Source organism: Engystomops pustulosus, chromosome 4, assembly GCF_040894005.1.
Source record: "Engystomops pustulosus chromosome 4, aEngPut4.maternal, whole genome shotgun sequence".
Lineage (NCBI taxonomy): Eukaryota > Metazoa > Chordata > Amphibia > Anura > Leptodactylidae > Engystomops > Engystomops pustulosus.
The window spans coordinates 190,974,508-190,994,528 of record NC_092414.1 but is presented as its reverse complement, the minus strand read 5'-3'; the positions used below and the strand labels follow the sequence as shown (position 1 = coordinate 190,994,528).

At 43.3% G+C, this 20,021-nt stretch overlaps 1 protein-coding gene across 1 annotated transcript; it reads left to right on the top strand.

Moving 5' to 3' along the window:
• Positions 1-2,157: 2,157 nt before the first annotated feature.
• Positions 2,158-18,907, top strand: LOC140127869 (peptidyl-prolyl cis-trans isomerase-like). The gene is made up of 5 exons (XM_072149040.1): positions 2,158-2,262; positions 11,001-11,031; positions 14,261-14,349; positions 17,337-17,509; positions 17,758-18,907. The coding sequence occupies exons 1-5, from the start codon at positions 2,194-2,196 to the stop codon at positions 17,906-17,908; spliced, it is 513 nt and encodes a 170-aa protein (XP_072005141.1). The 5' UTR covers positions 2,158-2,193; the 3' UTR covers positions 17,909-18,907.
• Positions 18,908-20,021: the final 1,114 nt, after the last annotated feature.

The following is a 20,021-nucleotide window of genomic DNA, read 5'->3' as shown; positions in this document are numbered from 1 at the left end:
AGAATAACTGAGGAGCAAGAAATGTCCCAAGCTATTTGTATCCCCTATTATAATGGGTAGAATTCCTGCTTCTAGCAGTGGAACCTTGTGATTATCTGGACCGCAACAAATCATTAAGATTATTCTCCTGATTTTTGGGTTACCCCCCCCCCCCCAAATGGAAGCTCCACTAATCATAAAATCTAACCTGTGAATAGGGGCGAACCTTTCACTTGGCCATATGTATTAAAGTTGTCTGTACCTGCTACTTTTAGGGGGAGTTATCCGGGAATCTGGAAAACCTCCCTGGTACTTTTGGTGTGTGGCCTTCAGCACCCGCTTCAGCCAATGGCCAATTTTACCTTGGACTTCTTGGACCAACGGACTACAAAGTAGTGATGTCCCTTGAAAAAGATGTAAGAACCTGAAGATGGAACATAAGTATACAGGCGGTCCCCAACTTGGACAACCCCTAGTTGCAGACTGACCACTGCGACATCTGGTGAAGCTCTCTGGATGTTACTATAGTCCCAGACTGCAATAATCAGCTGTAAGGTGTCTGTAATAAAGCTTTATTGATAATCCTTGTCCCCATGACAACACAAAATTTTGAAAATTCATTTCACTGGGACAGAATTTTTTTTTTTTTTATAGAGTTACAATTCACAAAAATTCAACTTAAGAACAAACCTAAAGAACCTTGTACATAACCCGGAGACTGTCTGTACATTTTTCTTTTTTTTTTTTATACCCCTGCCCCCTAGGCGTTTTCATGAGTTCCGGAAGACCCCTTTAAAGTAAATCTAACATCAAAATCATGCCTAATAAACCAGGGACCGTAACTGTGGTAATCTTCTTTTTTATCTATGGCCTCCTTACTTCTCATATCATCTGTGAAAGTGATGCTAAGAACCTGAAGGTCTCCTGGGGGTGTTACCAGAGCAACTCTGTGCTGTAGCTTCGTCTGCTGTTACACTGTGTAGGAACACTTTCCCCTCCCACTGAAGCTGCAGTACAGAGGGGCTCTAGTAATGCCTCTCATAGCACTTCTGACTCATTAGATTGATTTTAAAAACTGATTTTTAGAAGGAAGGAGGGCATGCATAACAAATACAAGAAGATTTTCACACTCGTGTTGCCTGGATCTTTGAGTAAGTTTATCATAATGTATTTTGATAGTAGATTTCCTTTAAGAAACCACTAACCCTATAGTGTATATGGGATTTCCCAACTTTTTAACTACTCCAAATTATGAGGAAACAGAGATCAGACAGCTGGATGTCAACATGCCCCATCCTTTTTCATCCGGGGGAGATAAGTTGCTGCCAGAGCTGTGTGACAATATTCTATTCCCCTGTTTCCATTCAGAACACATGCATTCCTGGCTAAACCGAGCGTGTATGTGTGTATTGGGGGATTAAGGTAATGTCTGTCAGATAAACAAGCCCTCATTGGACGGCTATGTAAAGTGTATGGCCAGCTCTGCTTGTGTATTGTGCCTTTTTATGGCAAGAGTCCTTTTCTAGTTTAGATGAAAGATTTATGGGTATGGGTGGGGAACATATGATTAGGAAGCCCCTAATCGTGGGATTAGGGGTTAGGAAAGAAAAAAAAATCACCATCTCCCCCATGGGTTTATTTATAGAGATGCGCAAAGATCTTGGCAGACATTTGTATGTAAGTTATCATACCCAAATCCGCTGAGACTGCAGCGGCCAACACAACGCAAAGTACGTAATATCTAAAAAAACGGGGGGTAACATAGCCAAATATGAGAGCCATTAAAATGTTTTATTCTCTGTGTTATCTAAGCCGCACACTGACAATGTGTAATACAAGAAGGACTGGGATCTGATGGAAAGCAGGGATAGCCCCTTGTAATGACGGGCACTTGGGGGGCTATTTGGAGCCTGAACAATACAAGTAGAGTTGTCAGATGTTCGTGCGGTTACTGAAATAGCCTTGTGTTCATTGCCCTCGCTCCCCCATCACCCTAATCACACAGCATTTGGTGCTACCCATGACATATCCAACAGGATTAGAAGGGGAATATACTGAGCTGGTATCAAATATTCCTGGGAAGGGGAGGGCGGCCTGACGTGTTATCCTGTGTGATTGACATAGCAGGCAGTAGTATGTCTATGTATATAAGGCAGCGGGCGCAGAGACCCCAATTCAGCATCTCAGAGACTTCACAAGGTGCCGGATCTCATTATGGAGAAGAAACGGGTATTCTTTGACCTAACCGCAGATGGCAGCCCCTTGGGCCAAGTGGTGATAGAGGTACGATATACTTTGGGGATAAAGTGGGGATATTATTAGATTAGATCACAGTTCAGATACTTGCGATACCTGCTTAGATACTTGAGTACATCCCTTTATGTGAGTGCATATGCTATGTCATTCTGCTCATGTTTCTTCTTCTGTATATTTGGCTGTGTCCCTTTGATTGAGGTCCTGGATGCTCATAGTTTTACTAGATTTAAAAAAAAAAACTTTATACCGTATTTATACAAAATCATGGTCCAAAGTAAGTGAAAATACTGTATCAAACTTTTGGCTTGCCTTTTTCTTTAGGGTGTGTTCACACGTTCAGTTTTTCAGATGCAGTTTTCAATGTCACAACCAGGAGAGAAAAAAAAAGGGAGAAATATAAGCTCTCAATGATAGGGTCTCTCCCGTTATAAACTGCATCTGAAAAACTGAACGTGTGACTGCACCCTTAGGGTGATGCCACACATGGCGTTTTTGGTCCGTTTTTAGTCCATTTTTCCCAAGTATCTTAATAGATTAACAGGTTGTAAGCAGCCAAACACATGGTAAACGGCCAAAAACGGACCAAAAACGCCATGTGTGGCATCACCCTCAGTTTTTGAAATTTTTCATGGTGCTGGTGCTCATTCGCGACTTTTTTTGCACCCTTCAAAGTTCGCTATTGTCTCGTTTTCTAGTGTTCTAGAGTTATCACCTGAATCCAGATGTGAAAGTTGCGACTTTTTTTTTCTTTTAAAAAGTCGCAAATCTATGGCTGTCCCTGTCATCCGTACAAATTAGCTGAGAACTGATTGTGACTTTTGTTTTAAAAAGTCGCAAATTCACTAAAGACCAAACGTCACATGTATGAATAAGGAAAAAACTGCTACATCTGACCAGCAGAAAAGCCAAGAAAAGTCCCCAAAAACAGACTTATAATACATGTGCCCCAATGTGAAGCAAATATGTTCTCCTGACATCACACAACATGCATTCCTCATGAGCTTATCCGCGTGCCTTGCATAGTCTCGCCACTTCTATAAGGATTACGACATATTAAGGGATCAATAATTATGCTGCTTTGTTTTCAGTCTTCACCAGGATAAGGCCCTGTTCACATCTGCGCCATTTATTTCTGTTGTGGCGATCCGTTGTACAAAAACAATGGCAGTGCTGGATCTACATGATGGACACTAGTTGCGTCCCATCACATCCCATTCACTGTTAAGGGTTCTATGTGGATTCCAATATGGTGTTCATAGACGTGCTGTACAATTATTTATAAGTTATTTTTAATGGAAACTGTGATGGACTTGAGGGGGGGGCAGAGGTTCCAGTAGCATGAGGGCCCAAGAGGTTTAGGGGGCCCTTATGGTGTCACTTTCCCATAAGGGAAGACTAGTACTATGAACCATACATTATAGTCAGGGGCCTGGCACAGACTTTGCCCTGGGGCCCATCAGCTTCTAGTTACACCACTGGTGATGGAGGCTCCAGCTAAGAACTTATAGCAAAAATGTGAATACAAACCTAAACTACACCAACTATACACTAAGCTGCTAAAATACTATAAATTGTGGAAATATAACACCTCTACTTTACATTTCCGTTTCATTAAGGGCACCAGTAAGAGGCTTTTAGGGGTGTGTTCACATGTTCAGTTTTTCAGATGCAGTTTTTGAAGCCAATAGCAGGTGTGGATGATAATGAGTGAGAACATATCATTGAGAGAAGCTGCTCCTCCTCCTGTTTTCTACCTCCACTCCTGGTTTGGACATCAAAAACTGCATCTGAAAAACTGTACTGAACTGTTTGAACCCATCCTTAATGATATATAACTAGACACAAGGTTTTTATAGACTGCGGTCAGTATTGAAAAAGTCCTGTATAAACATAGTCTGGGACTGCATTGAGAAAAAAAAGAAAAAAAATTCACCCCCTTGGCCAGGGGTAAACCTAAACTCTCTGCTGCCTGAGGCTTACTATAGGATGGATCCGCCTCTTCCCCATCCAGTAATATATTTATTTTAGTAATTGGGTTCTTCATGCAGTTTCTTGAAGCTGATCGGTTGTGACATTCATTTTAAGTGTCAGGTTCCGCTTTTTAGCATTTGCGCCCCCTGATGCTGCCCCCAATCTTGCTGCATGTGGTGTTGCCTGAGGCAATTGGCTCAACTGGCCTCATGGCTGGTGCGCCCCTGCCCTTGGCTCCTGCTACTCCAGGAAGAGGTTCAGATCTTCACTGAAACTGAAGTAAAATTACCTACTTTTAGTGCATAGGCATTGGGCCATGGGCGTATGAGTTAAGTATCCCAATGTGCAATTTTCCATCTACACTATTTATGACATATCCACCAACTATTTCAAGAGAATTAAATTGAGAAAGGCCACTCATACACAGCACACTCTCCACTTAGTCCAAAAGTATGAAGGAGGTGGGTGGACCTCTGCTCCCAAGAAATTTATGAGTTCCAGCAGTGAGACCCATATCTATCAACTATTTATTCAGTTTTTCAGATGCAGTTTTTGATGCCCAAACCAGTTATTGAGGAGGAGGAGCAGCACCTTTCAATTATTTGTCCCAACCCATTATGTTCTACACCTGCTTTTGGCTTCAAAAACTGCATCTGAGAAACTGAACATGTGGACACACCCTCAATAAAAACTTGCGTCCCAATTAACCCTGTTGGGTTCCCTTTGTAGGGATTCAATATTTTGAACAACTCTCACTTGTCTGAATGGTCCCTAAATTATCAGCAGGTCATAAAGTGTAGCGATCCTGCAGAACAACTGACAGTAAGTGTTCTGTTTCCCTGCAGCGCCACCACAGGGGGAATGAAGTATTACACAGTGTTTATTGAGTTCAGTGGCTCGTCTATACTCCTTGTTCCATGGTATGTGGACAGGGAACAGAAACCCTTAAAATATTAGACTGAAGAGTTGTTTTCTCCACTGGACAAGCCATTTAACTATTTCAAAATCTTCTATATGTAGATTGATATATTAATTTAATATATGTAAATAAATGCACTTTCCATATGCTACTTCCCTACTCTTTAGCATCACAGCATCCTCACTGGTCTGCAGATATGCTCCTGTCCCATGGTCGGCTCCAGGTCTCAGTAGGCCCCTGGGTGACAGAGCCTCGGTGGGCCCCTTTGTAGTGAACTCACGTGGCTGCATTAAACATTCAGAAACTAAAACAGAGTCCAGTTCCCTAAAATATTCCCTAGTTTATCATACCAAACAGCCCCCTCATGGTAATTTTATATAAAGCCTGAGTTACCTATGTAGGCAGCTCTGGGCCCCGGCACTTGCTCAGGAAGGCCCAGTGCTGGTGCCAGCCCTGCCCAGTACTAATGGTGCATAGACCCATGCCCCCACCTGTTACCCAGAATCACAAGCCGGACAGATCAATCATTCTCCCTGGATCTCAGGGAGTCTGGCCGTAGCTTTGCGCTAGAGCTTTGCTGTTTGCATAGGAAGGACTTATGGTAATTCCATGGTAAGTCATAGGGGATAACTGGCATAGCTACATGGGCACTGTTAATTTATGAAGCAGCTGTCTAGAGCCGGCCTGTCCGCCTCATGCTGGAAACATCCCAAGGTGGAATGCAGCCGCAGTACGGACAACGTCAATGGGAGGAAAACCTCGGAGAGCTGCACAATGTAGTCTTTATGCTGGGTACAGTCCTCCCTGCTGAGCCTCGCTCTATCATCTGGAGCATTGTAGCATAGGTAATCAGCATCAATGACCGTGCCTATCGCTGCACCGCTATGAATCTAGTAAATCAGACTATAAAGTGACATTGTGGTCCTGTGTGCGTGTCCGGGGCTAATACTGGGTCTATTGAGGTTATAGAGTTCAACACATGTCATTGCTCGTTCCGCAGCACCATTTAGTCCAGTATAATCTGTGTCTAATGTAACAGATGACATACCAGAAAGGGAAATCCCACTATTAGGCTCACATTACACTGTAGTTATTCATCCTAATCTGTGTCCAATATCTGCCAGTACTGCCATCACATACCAGACCAGCATACAACACAGTAATAAATATTCCCTCGACCCTATTGGGATATGTCTTAGCCCTACAAGGATAATGTTTCATAATAAAGAGAAATAACCTACTGATTTTTCACTTTTTCCATATATTTAAGGGGTACACAACGGGCAAAAAATTAAGTTTTGACTTCCGCAACGAGTTTTCAGCAAATCCATATTGATTACTGCTGTAATTTTGTTAAATATCATCCACATTCCCGCTACTTGTCTTGTATTTGTGAACACATCCTTTAAGGCCACTTGTAAGGCCAAGTATGGGTGTGCAAACTCCATCTGATTGTTTACTAGCCCAAATGTGGCAATGCAGGTCAGTTCACATGAGCTGAATTGGGTTTGGGGCTGTCAATGCCACATCTTTAATTGTAACCCTAAAGTTGGAGATACACATAAGACTTGACAGCTGAATTCTCAGTTGGTTGACTCCTCTCTCCCCAATAAATGCTCAGTTTGGCCAGGCTTGCATGTAATGACAAAGTGAGAGGGGAATACCTATGTCATCTCCAGAAATTTAGGTTGGCCCTTGACAAAAAAAAGTGTCACAAGAATTATGGCTTCCCCGGGCACATCAAATTTTCAAAATGTTTCCAAAATATACAGATTTAGCTACTATTCATCTAATATCACTTGTGGCTCACTGCCTCACTCATATAAAAACCTGGTTCAAATGAATTGATTTTTCAGTCACAGAATTTGGCAACAAATTTGAAGTGACAAATAGAACCTGACTACATTGGGGACTGTTTGTAGTCAGAAACCAGTAGATGACCAAAGTAATTTATACCCAGTAGTAAACAGGACTAGGGAACCAAATAGGGAGAAAAGGAGGATTTTTATATTTTATAGCAAATGGCATCAAATTATCAACAAGTGAACGTTACTAATTAATAATAATAGTTCTTTATTTATTATTAATTAAGGCTCCATTCAGACAGCCGTTGGGGGATGTATATATGGCCGACGTATATACGTCGGATATATGTCCCCCATAGGCCGGCAATGGGTGCACGGCGCCGTATGAAGTGGCACACGTGCGGCACATTACCGTACCTGGGAGAAAGATAGGACATGTCCTACAGCACCATGCACCATACATCGCAATGGAGAGGGGTGCCGACGTGTGCCCGCTGTGCTACGGTATGGTGGGCACGCGTTTGTCTGAATTTAGCATAAGGTATATTCTTATAGTGTAACTGCATAAAGCATTTCCATGACATACCCAGGTTTGGATTAAGACTGCAATGGGTTCTGTACTTTATGAATATTATAGCCCCTACAAGTCTGGAATCACGTCCTACATATGGTACTAGAATCAGCTTCTTGGGCTATGGAGGATCTGACTGCTTTCAATCTGTGGCTTTAGGACCTTTGGAGGACCTTCAAAGACTGGAGGACATGCAACAGAACACCTTATATAAACCACCTGTAAAGGCACTTTAATAAATACCAGTAACAGAAATATCACTAAACTTTAACTGTATAAGTTTACTTCCAAAATATGACAGAGACTTCTTGCTGGGTGGAAAATTAGGTCACATCTTTATTTTTTATATACAGTATATTAACCCGTAATATGCAAAAAAACCAAGAACTTGGAATAAAATCACACATTGTTGAATTCTGGAAGCTGTGTGCCCAGCTGGGAGTCCAGCTGGCATGTTGGCCCACCGAGCAACCACCATCTCAAATATTCTACCATTCACCCTGCTGTGACTTGAAATTAACTATAAAATACTAAGGAAAAGCATTACAAAATAAAACATAACATCTCAAAAACATAGGGAGGGAGGGACAGCTTGAGAGTTTCCTCAAATGGGAGATAACATTGAGTCATCAGCCATATAAACCTGGGAGCAACAGGGGAGGGGTGGGAACACATCTTAAAAGCACAAATCACCAATCCCATTAAAGTACTCAAATTTTAACCATTTTGCATCTAATAACATCAGGCCCCAATCTAGGGGTACCTTCCTTAAACACTCAGGTCTACTCTACAGGTCGTGAAATGACTCTTGTGTACACATGTACTTAGTATGTTCTCTACGTGTTTGCATGGATTTCTTCCGGGTCCTCCAGTTTCCTCCCACACTCCAAGACATACTGGTAGGTTGATTAGATTGTGAGCCCCATGGGGGCAGGGACCAATTTGGCAAAGATCTGTGCAGCGCTGCGTAATCTGTGTGTGCTATCCAAATAAAGGAATTATTATTAATATTATTATTAAAGTCGAAAATGCATGTCATAAATTACAGTATACTATGGCGATATTTAGATTTTATAACACATAAACATGAAGTCACCCACTACCCAAATAAAAAGGGAGGACTAATAGTGAGGACTAATAATAGTAGTGTGTTCTGCATTGATCCATAGCGGCAGGACAAAGCTGAAAGTGTAATGAAGAAGATGCCAGCGCCCTAATTCCCATATCACTTCAGAAGACAAATAAATTCCATCCTTTCAGCTCAACTAACCTTTTTCGGGGATGTCCCCATGTCTGGTTAAGCCTCCGATATAATGGAAATACATTCTTGTCAAGGATCAAAGGCATGTCACAGCGATGCATGATACCTCCACAGTCCTAAGCTACATGTCGCTAATAAATTGTAAGCTCCTGGGGACAGGAATCTGATCCTCATCTCTTTTATCTAAATGTGTCCTCTCTGCTTCTGTAGTCTATAATACGCCTCGATGTAGAATAGCTGAAGTATGTGCCCTGTATATACAAATATGAAGGGAGAAGGGATTATAGATATTCTGGACTGTCAAATTTAAAGCATAATTTAGGACACCCTCTCCTTCACTCACACATTTCATAGACAAAAATAATATAGTGTTCATGTAAGGAGATCACTAATAGTCTATTGTTGGTGTTTGCTCTATATAGCTATCGAATGGGACATGTAATGATATAGGAGCAGATGTCAACTGATTAAAACAAGGGACAAAGGCATTACGTCCCAAATCTGTCTAATCCTCAGTCAGCCGCATTGGAGCCGATTTAAACTCCCCCTGCCCTCAGCAATGCTTCATTACAATCCTAGGATTAACGTGCTAGTAGATCAGGGGTTAAATGATATCGGCCCCATACAGCTGCGTGTGTCTAGGTCTGGGTGGCGTAGATTTTTATGTCGTTTTTTTAGTTTCAAAGCAAAGCTGGTAGGTCAATTGGCTTCAGCTTGTGAGCCCCACTGGGTGCAGGGACTGGTGTGAGTGAATGCACTGGGGATAGGACTGCTAAGTATTCGGGAATAATGGGAAATAATGAAATAAGTAATGACAGCGAAATAGCTCTGCGGTGAGGAAGTTGTTAGTTTGCTGCAGGATTTAGGCCGAGCACACTGCAGGGTTTGTCGCCCCAGGGATGCTGCTGCTTTAGCACAAAGCTGTCAGCGAGGAGGAGCTATGACATCATTATGTGTGGGAGCAGAACGCAGGACCGCAAGATGTGCCAGCGTCTGACTCAGACAAAGCAAGACACCCAGAATATGTCATCACCAGGGAGACAGCAAGCCCCATCATGTGCACACCACAAACATGCTCCGCACTGCACTAAACTCCAGCATGTTCTTCTAAATAATGCCAAGGGACATTACTCATAGATCCAGGCACGGTGACTGTGGTAATCTTCTTATATTTGTTTTCAATGGCCTCCTTCCTTCTAATAATCAACTTTTAAAATTATGCTTATTAGCCAAAAAGGCTCTAGGGGGTTGTTACCAGAGGGTTAGGGTTACTATGCTGTAGCTTCACAGGCTGTCACTTCCTCGCTCCCACTGTGTTCCGAAACTCGCTTCTGCATCAAGATTACATCAGGCAGAGAGATGGGGCAAGTGCTGGGGGAGGAGCAGGGAGGTTGAGACACTGTGACAGCTTGTGAAGACAGAGAACTGAGGGGCTCAGGTAGAGCCCTTCTGGCTCATTAGTATAAATTTAAAGTGGATTTTAGAAGGAAGGAGACTGTGGATAACAAATCCACTTTGCCTGGATCTATGAGTAAGTGTCCTCGACTTGATTTTGATGGTAGATTTCCTTTAAAGTAATGCACAATGCACTGCTTAAAAGCATCAAAATACCCTTTTCTTAATTTTTGGCATCTATGCGACCCCCTTGGTGCTGCTGGGGGCAGGTTCAGGACAGAATCAGTCTTCTTGCTTCCTCTTTGTTGGTAATACTGCCAGTGGTAACAACGATTCCAGAATAGGCAGGACAGTCCCAGGATAGGGCCTAACTTGCGGATCGGTGGTGGTCTCAGTGATCAGATTTTGGGGGAACCAACTTCACTCAGATGCAGAGTGCGGCATGCAGCAATCTCCGTCAGCTCCATAGGGATGAACGGTGCAGCCCGAACATGCGTGACTGGCTGCTCCGCTCCTGTGGATAGGGCCTAAACTTGTTTTGTGGGAAAACCACTTTAAGCTCTGTTCTCCAATCCAAGACGGGAGAAGGTATAAAGAATTGAATACAATGGTGATGGTCCAAAAAAGATTGGCATCGGATTTGTACATACGGTATATATTTCTCCATGTAAACATAAGATATGTAACGGTAGGCAGAATTGTGGAGTCCCCAATGTAGGAAATAAAGGGTTGGGAACTGCATGTTGGCAATTTGCCCCCACCATCTTTAGTCCTAGGCAGTGTCATATATCTACCTGGTTATAACACGACTTGGACTAATCTGTGTTCTTTTTTGTCCCTTAGCTCCGGTTTGATGTTGTTCCCAAGACTGCAGGTAACTGATACATGAGAAAATCGTGATGTGTTGCACTAATACATTTCTGCACAGGGCTGCATTACATTACATGGTCTAATTACACGAGTAAAAGATGGTCATACAGCTTTAAGCCTGATGCAATGGTCAGATGAAAATACGAGGCCTATATCGTAATATTAAAGGAGCACGCCAGCAAAACTTATGTCACCCTTCCATGATTACAATGTAGAAAGTTCTGAAGAAACTTTTTCCCTAGGGGGAAATCTCCTCTGTAATCAGACTATGTTGACAACTAGATTTCTCCAGCTCTGTGATCAATTCCATGATGCCTCAGCGCGGTATCACATGGGCTTTTAGAGCTAGTAGCATTTGTGACTGCTAGGAGGACAGAAACATAACCCTCCTCTCTATAGGCTCCTAAATAATCTATATACACTCACCGGCCACTTTATTAGGTACACCATGCTAGTAACGGGTTGGACCCCCTTTTGCCTTCAGAACTGCCTCAATTCTTCGTGGCATAGATTCAACAAGGTGCTGGAAGCTCCTCAGAGATTTTGGTCCATATTGACATGATGGCATCACACAGTTGCCGCAGATTTGTCGGCTGCACATCCATGATGCGAATCTCCCATTCCACCACATCCCAAAGATGCTCTATTGGATTGAGATCTGGTGACTGTGGAGGCCATTTGAGTACAGTGACCTCATTGTCATGTTCAAGAAACCAGTCTGAGATGATTCCAGCTTACCAAGGGGCCCAAAGAGTGCCAAGAAAATATTCCCCACACCATGACACCACCACCAGCCTGAACCGTTGATACAAGGCAGGATGGATCCATGCTTTCATGTTGTTGACGCCAAATTCTGACCCTACCATCCGAATGTCGCAGCAGAAATCGAGACTCATCAGACCAGGCAACGTTTTTCCAATCTTCTACTGTCCAATTTCGATGAGCTTGTGCAAATTGTAGCCTCAGTTTCCTGTTCTTAGCTGAAAGGAGTGGGACCCGGTGTGGTCTTCTGCTGCTGTAGCCCATCTGCCTCAAAGTTCGACGTACTGTGCGTTCAGAGATGCTCTTCGTAACGGGTGGCGATTTGAGTCACTGTTGCCTTTCTATCAGCTCGAACCAGTCTGCCCATTCTCCTCTGACCTGTGGCATCAACAAGGCATTTCCGCTCACAGAACTGCCGCTCACTGGATGTTTTTTCTTTTTCGAACCATTTTCTGTAAACCCTAGAGATGGTTGTGCGTGAAAATCCCAGTAGATCAGCAGTTTCTGAAATACTCAGACCAGCCCTTCTGGCACCAAAAACCATGCCACGTTCAAAGGCACTCAAATCACCTTTCTTCCCCATACTGATGCTCGGTTTGAACTGCAGGAGATTGTCTTGACCATGTTTACATGCCTAAATGCACTGAGTTGCCGCCATGTGATTGGCTGATTAGAAATTAAGTGTTAACGAGCAGTTGGACAGGTGTACCTAATAAAGTGGCCGGTGAGTGTATAAATATACAGTCTGGAGGCTGCCCTGTGATCCTTTACATCATAACTGTGTGACCGCAGCCTACCTAATACTCTGTAGTGTCTATAATGTGTTTGTGCTTCCCTTGTGGTACAGTACATTTTACCCAGTGCCTTAGATGTTGACCAATTTGAAAGGGAGGCATGTAATGTTTAAAGGGGGTTTCCCACAAGCCAAGTTAGGCCCTATCCACAGACCCCCATAGATCACAAGCACAAGGGTTCCAATGGGGTCCAAGTTACCTCAGTCGGACCCTTTGTCGCTCTCGGAGATTAATGGAACAGATGGCCGTGCATGACCGTTCTGCTCCATTCATCTCCGCAAGTGACGAGATCTCCAATGATCAGCAAGCGGGACATCATGGGATCACATGACCCAGCTGAAGAGAGGGAGCACAGGAATTTTCTGTAGGATACTGGATGTGGTAATATTAGATAAATCATATACTTTGGGGTATGTAGCAGCTGGAGGGGCTGTGACAAGCCACCATTACAGTTTATGGCTTATGGCGCCGCCAGTTTCTGTTTGTATACAGGGGATCCAGTGGTGACACCATGGTGAAGGCATGTGACCGCTGCAGATTATTACTGGCCTTAGCGGTGTCCAGAGACTGTCATCACTCCCATCACTTCTCTGTCCCTAGTGAGGCTGACAATCTAATTTTCTAATCTCAGACAAATATTGTGGGCAATGTCACAAGTCAATTACATTTATTTAATGATCACGAAGCAGGCAATGCTGTAAAACGATCACCATGCAGGAAAAGGCCTCAGGCACACGAACATACACAAGCATACAGCTGGACGCAGGAGGGTTGAAAGCCATGACCTATATTTTGTGCACCCCCCTGGCTCGGTCACGGTGTGATGAGACACTGTGTGCTCACCACACTTGGATCGGGGCCATAGACTTCTGCAGGGACCGTGATGCGGGCCCCATGCAGTAGTGTGCATGGGGGCTACAGGAAATCTGTTCCCTGAGATGAGTCATGCGGAAAAGCTGGAGGCTGAGCGTCACTTCAGATGTCCCTATCATGGGCTGCATCGTGCCTAAAACCATCTTTTTGATTACATTTTTTTCAGTGCTCACATTATGGAGAAGTGTTATTATTATGCTTTTATACTCCAAAAAGATCTTTTAAATTCTTTTATATGCTATTTCTTGGTCCGACATAGGCACTGGCAGAGCCTAAAATATATCCATACATGGCTGTCCTGGAGGCCATCGCGAAGCATCTGATGCTGCTGTTTAGATGGTCTCTGATTAATGCTGGAAACCACAATACAGGCGGTCCCCTACTTAAGAACACCCGACTTACATACGACCCCTAGTTACAAACGGACCTCCGGATGTTGGTAATTTACTGCACTTTAGCCCTAGGCTACAATAATCAGCTGTAACAGTTATTACAAGCGTCTGTAATGAAGATTTTTTGTTAATCCTGGTTCTTATGACAATCCAACATTTTTAAAATCCAATTGTTACAGAGACTAAAACAAATTTGCCTGGGGTTATAATTATAAAATATACAGTTCCAACTTACATACAAATTCAACTTAAGAACAAACTTATGGAACTTATCTTGTAAGTAACCCAGGGACTGCCTGTACTGAGCACAATGAAACTTTGCTATATGTTGTCAATCCTACATTTCTCCTTAAAAAAACTTAATTTATTCCAACCCTTTATATGGACTAATTGCCTTCTTTTTGGCTTGCAGAAAATTTTCTTAAGCTCTGTACAGGTGAGGTCGGGTATGGATACAAGGGTTGCACTTTCCACCGCATCATCCCACACTTCTTGTGCCAGGTAATTGATTTTTACTATCTATTATGTAATTTGTAGACTCTTTCCTGTTTATTTATATACAGTTTATGCTTTTCAGAAGGGGCAATGGTCATGGGCCCCTGTCCACACACCATGACAACTCAGCATAACCCAAAGCTCCCTTTTATAAGCAGGGTCTGACTTCTATGGGTTTTTCTTAAATAATTTTCTACTGAATAATTTTATCTAATAGGCCCAAGGAACCCCAGTCTAATAAGTTGGTAAGCTGGGTACCATTGGTCAGGGCCGATTCTAGCATATTTGCTGCCTGAGGCGAATATTAAAATGCTGCCCCCCCCCCGCTCCCTGTTAAGTAAATGCTGAAAACTTTACTAACAATTAACAACCCTACAGACAGCTCCCTGACACTGTGTGACTGACTACAGGATCTGAGAGGCATTAGTGGCATCTAGTACCTTATAGATGACAATCTCTTCCATCAGGAGGACTTTATTCCGGGTTCTCCAATCCATGACGTATCACTGCTGAATTCACGGGCAGATATCTTCAGCTCCGTGCAGCATCTCCACCCGGCGTCCCTAAAAATACCACAGTCACTTACAGTATAAAGTCTCCTGGAAAACAACACTGCGCTCCTAAATAATATATACCCCTCACAACACAACTGACCGCACGCTACCCCACATATAACACATCCCTTCATTATATAGGGATAAAATCTATATACATATAATATACTGTATCCCATATACAGCCCCTGCAGCTAAGTAATATACTGTACCCGATATACAGCCCCCCCCCAGCATAGTAATATACTGTATCCCATATACATCCCCCCAGCTTAGTAATATACTGTATCCCATATACATCCCCCCAGCTTAGTGATATACTGTATCCCATATACATCCCCCCAGCTTAGTGATATAGTGATATATAATATATACAGCACCCCCCAGTATAAAATGATTCTGGCCCCATATAATATATACTGAATCCCCCCCAGTATAAAATAATTATAGCCCCAAATAATATATATATAGCATCCCCCCCAGTATAAAATAATTATAGCCCCATATAATATCTATAGCATCCCCCCCCAGTATAAAATAATTATAGCCCCAAACAATATCTATAGCATCCCCCCCCAGTATAAAATAATTATAGCCCCAAATAATATCTATAGCATCCCCCCCCCCAGTATAAAATAATTATAGCTCCAAATAATATCTATAGCATCCCCCCCCAGTATAAAATAATTATAGCCCCAAATAATATATATAGCATTCCCCCCCCAGTATAAAATAATTATAGCCCCAAATAATATCTATAGCATCCCCCCCAGTATAAAATAATTATAGCCCCAAATAATATATATAGCATCCCCCCCCCCAGTATAAAATAATTATAGCTCCAAATAATATCTATAGCATCCCCCCCAGTATAAAATAATTATAGCCCCAAATAATATATATAGCATTCCCCCCCCAGTATAAAATAATTATAGCCCCAAATAATATCTATAGCATCCCCCCAGTATAAAATAATTATAGCTCCAAATCCCCAAATAAAATATACAGAACCCCCCCGCCCCTAGTATAAAATAATGCTGGCCCCATATAATATCTATAGTATTAAACAATCATAGCCCCAAATAATATATATATAGCATTCCCCCCAGTATAAAATAATTACGGTATAGCCCCAAATAATATAAATATATATTGCATCCCCCCCAGTAAAAAAGAAATAATTATAGCCCCAAATAAAATAGCATTCCATGATCCCCCCCCCCCAGTTTAAAATAATTCTGGCCCCATATGATATATATAGCCCCCCCCCCCCCCGCAGTATTAATTATTAGCCACAATTAATTAAATACATGAAAAATAATAAAAATCACACTCACCTGCAGGCAGCTGCTCCCTCGGCGCGGCTCCGGTGTTCACGCGACTCTCCTGTGAGACGCGGCTCCGCACAGTGACATAGGCGCCGCGCCATGACGTCATGGCGCCTGTGTCACTGCTTAGAACGGAGCGACGCAGCTGCCGGAAAGGCGCTGCGTCGCTCCGCATATAAATCGCGCCTGTGTCTTAAAGAGACAGGCGCGATTTATTTAGCTGGTGGGCGATTCGGGCGTTAATGGACGCCCGAATCGCCCACTTTAGAGCGGCGAATTTCGCCGCCCTTTACAGGGACCCGCATTCTGCCGCCTGAAGCGAGATTTTCATCTCGCCTCATGGCAGATGCGGCCCTGCCATTGGTCATTCAAGACTTATAATTGGAGACCTTACGGCAGATGTAAAAAATAGTGTACCGTATTTTCCTGGTGATAAGTCGCACCGGACTATAAGGCGCATTACTAAAAAAGGCCTTATATATGGAATAATTCCATATATAAGGCTCACCAGACTATAAGGCGCAGGGTCCGGGGGCGTGGAGGAGGTCCGGGGGCGTGGTGTGAAAACTGAGCGGAGAGGCCGCAACCAGCGACTCTCCACAGACCCGGCAAGAGGTGAGCGGTCTCCCCAGGGAGATGGGGAAGGGGGTCCGTTCAGGTGGAGGAAGGCAGCGGACCCTACTTACATAGGTCCCCGCTACCGGAGACAGCGGATCTCCAGCGGCAGAAGTTGGTTCGCGCTATGGCGCCTGTTGTTCGTGCCGCGTGGTCTGCAGTTCCCGCTGGAGATCTGCTGTCTCCGGTCTACGGTAACGGGGACCTATGTAAGTAGGGTCCGCTGCTCTCCTTTAGTAGGGTCCGCCGCCCTCCTCCATACATAAGGCGCACTTTGGATTTCTAAGGAAATCTTAGGTTTTTATGTGCGCCTTATAGTCCAGAAAATACAGTAACCAAATCAAAATGGAAGCTTGCTACCTTGTCCTAGTTTAAGACCTAAGGCCCCTCACACTTGTGATAGCATCACCGTCTGTAATGGAAGAGTCTAGGGTCAGACATAAGAACAAGTCATTCTCAAACTATTATCTTTATTCTCTTTTGCCCCTCGTTCCAGGGTGGTGACTTCACCAATCATAATGGCACAGGGGGTAAGTCTATATATGGTGGTAAGTTTGAAGATGAGAACTTTATACTAAAGCACAGCGCTCCAGGTACTATATCCATGGCCAATGCCGGGCCTAACAGCAATGGCTCTCAGTTCTTCATCTCAACCATAAAGGCGGACTGGTGAGTAAAGATGTTGTGCTGTGTGTATATTTCCTCATATCTTGCCCCAACTTAGGCCCCATGCACACAACCCATAAACTGCAATCGCCATACAGAGCGATACGGTTACCACTCCGTACACAGGGAAAAGATAGAACATGTCCTATCTTTCCCCGTAGTACAGGCTACGGCCCAGTGGGCATACGTTTGTGTGAATGTAGCCTAAGTCTAATCCACCCGGAATCTACAGTTTTCTTTCGTGTCCACAGGCTGAATGGCAAACACGTGGTGTTCGGTTGCGTGGTTGAAGGAATGGAGGTGATAAAGAAGATGGAAAGTTATGGCTCCAACAGTGGAAAGACCAGCAAGAAGATTGTTATTGCTGACTGTGGGATTCTAGAAGAGACACCTACTGCTTAATAACCATTCATTAAACCATATAGAGAATAACACACTGCACCATATGACTGACATTCATGACTTTACTGCATGCAACATGTAGAAGAGCTGAGCATCGTGCCTCTCGACAACACATACCCACCTCTTTGCCATGTCCTACCATGCTAGGACTCATCAACTCTTTCTACTGAATACTAGGGCATTGCCCATGCTGCTTGAAGTAATAACAGCCTTAGTAAAGTGGAGCTGATCTTGTACAAATCCGATAGTTCTCCAGTAATCGTTATCATTACCCAGCTGCCGTTAGTTTATCTCCCCTAGAACAAGGCAATCCCGATCCACATCTCCCTTAATATCAATCGCAATCGTGACTGACATTTATCTTATGTGTACACTTAGCGCTAGCCTTTTAGTATTAGTTTCATCACTTTGCTAAGTAATATCTCATGTAGGGCTTATTCACATGGCGGATGTTGACAAGGATTTCTGAAATTTTGCTGAGAATATGAATGATAATGGCGCGTGGCTGTGGGCTATAGGCTTACGACCTGCAGAAAGACCTTGCCTAAATATCCGAACCAATATCCACCCATTCGATTAAACCTTAGGCTCTTTTTACGTTAGTCGGAGCCTTATTTTTGTGTAAGAATTTTCTTAATTTTCCTTTTTAAACCTAGATTTGTATATGAAATATGATTTGGCAACATTTGTGTTCAGAACTTACATGACGCCAAAGACACAGCCCTCTGACTTGCTGTATGTTTACTTTTATCTAGAGATGAGCAGACCCGATGGTTTGGTTCCGGTTTCGGTGTTCCGGTTTTTGCCTGAGCTAGACTAATTGCCAGCTGAACAGCCAATTGACAGCAATAACCATCACAAATCGATGCCCCTAGCCATAGGGAACCCGACCATTGTGTCCGCTCTTCTCTCCTGTTTACGTCTGGAGGACCTCCCAAGGTTCTTCATTATCAATGTTTATTCGATGTCTAATCGTATAAATAAAATGCTGATAACACATCTGGTGCTACGTTTCTTCAATGTATACCATAAGAGCTGTGATATACAGATGTCACAGTCATAGCAGGTATAGCAACATGGCTTCTACCAACAGAACCAGCTGGTCCAGGAGGGTAATGACTATTATTACCAGGGCCGCCGATAGGGCAGTACAACTGGTACTGCCCTATGGGGCCCGGACTCTAAGACACTAGGGGGGGGGCCCGGGGCCAGAAGCTGCGGGTGTCGGCTATATATTATAGCCGACACCCTCCTCTAACACCCGCGATCGGAGATTTCTCCGATCGCGGGTGTTAACCCCTAACACGCCGCGGTCGCGCTGACCGCGGCGTGCTAGGGGCATTTAACAGGATTCGGACCCCCCCGCGGCGCTTACCGGGGGGGTCCCGCTGCTCTGATCGCAGCCCCGGGACTGCCGGTGCCCGGGGCTGCGCGATCTTCTTCCGGGTGCCGGGTCCGTGCCTCCTGGCAGGACCCGGCTGTGACACACTGAGCATGCGCAGCATGCTCAGTGTTTCACATAATACAGTGTAATACATCTGTATTACACTGTATTAGGTGAAGAATAGCTTGAACAAGTGATCAGTGGATCACTTGTTCAAGCTAACCTGTAAAAGTAAAGAAAAAAAAGTTAAAAACACTGAATAAACACAATTTTTAATAAAAATAATTAATTAAATAGAGTTAAAGTCCCCTAAACACAAACATTCCCTATACACATCTAATAAAGTAAAAATACTTGAAAATCACCAAAACCCCCCACATATTTGGTATCACCGCGTCCGTAACAATCTGTACAATAAGTCAGAAACATTATTGGACCCGTACGGTGAACGCCGTAAAAACAAAACCCGAAAAACTCGCCAAAAATATAAATTTTCATAAAATCCCTTTACAAAAATGTTCTAAAAAGTGATCAAAAAAAGTTATGTGCCCCAAAATGGTACCAATTGAAAGAACAACTCAACACGTAAAAAATAAGCCCTAAACTAGCTCTGTCAACCAAAAAATATTAAGGTTAAGTTCCCGAAAAGATGGCGATGCAGAAACAAATAAGATTTCCTCTGTATTAGTTTTTCTCCAGTAAAATTGTAAAAATAAATGAAAAACTATA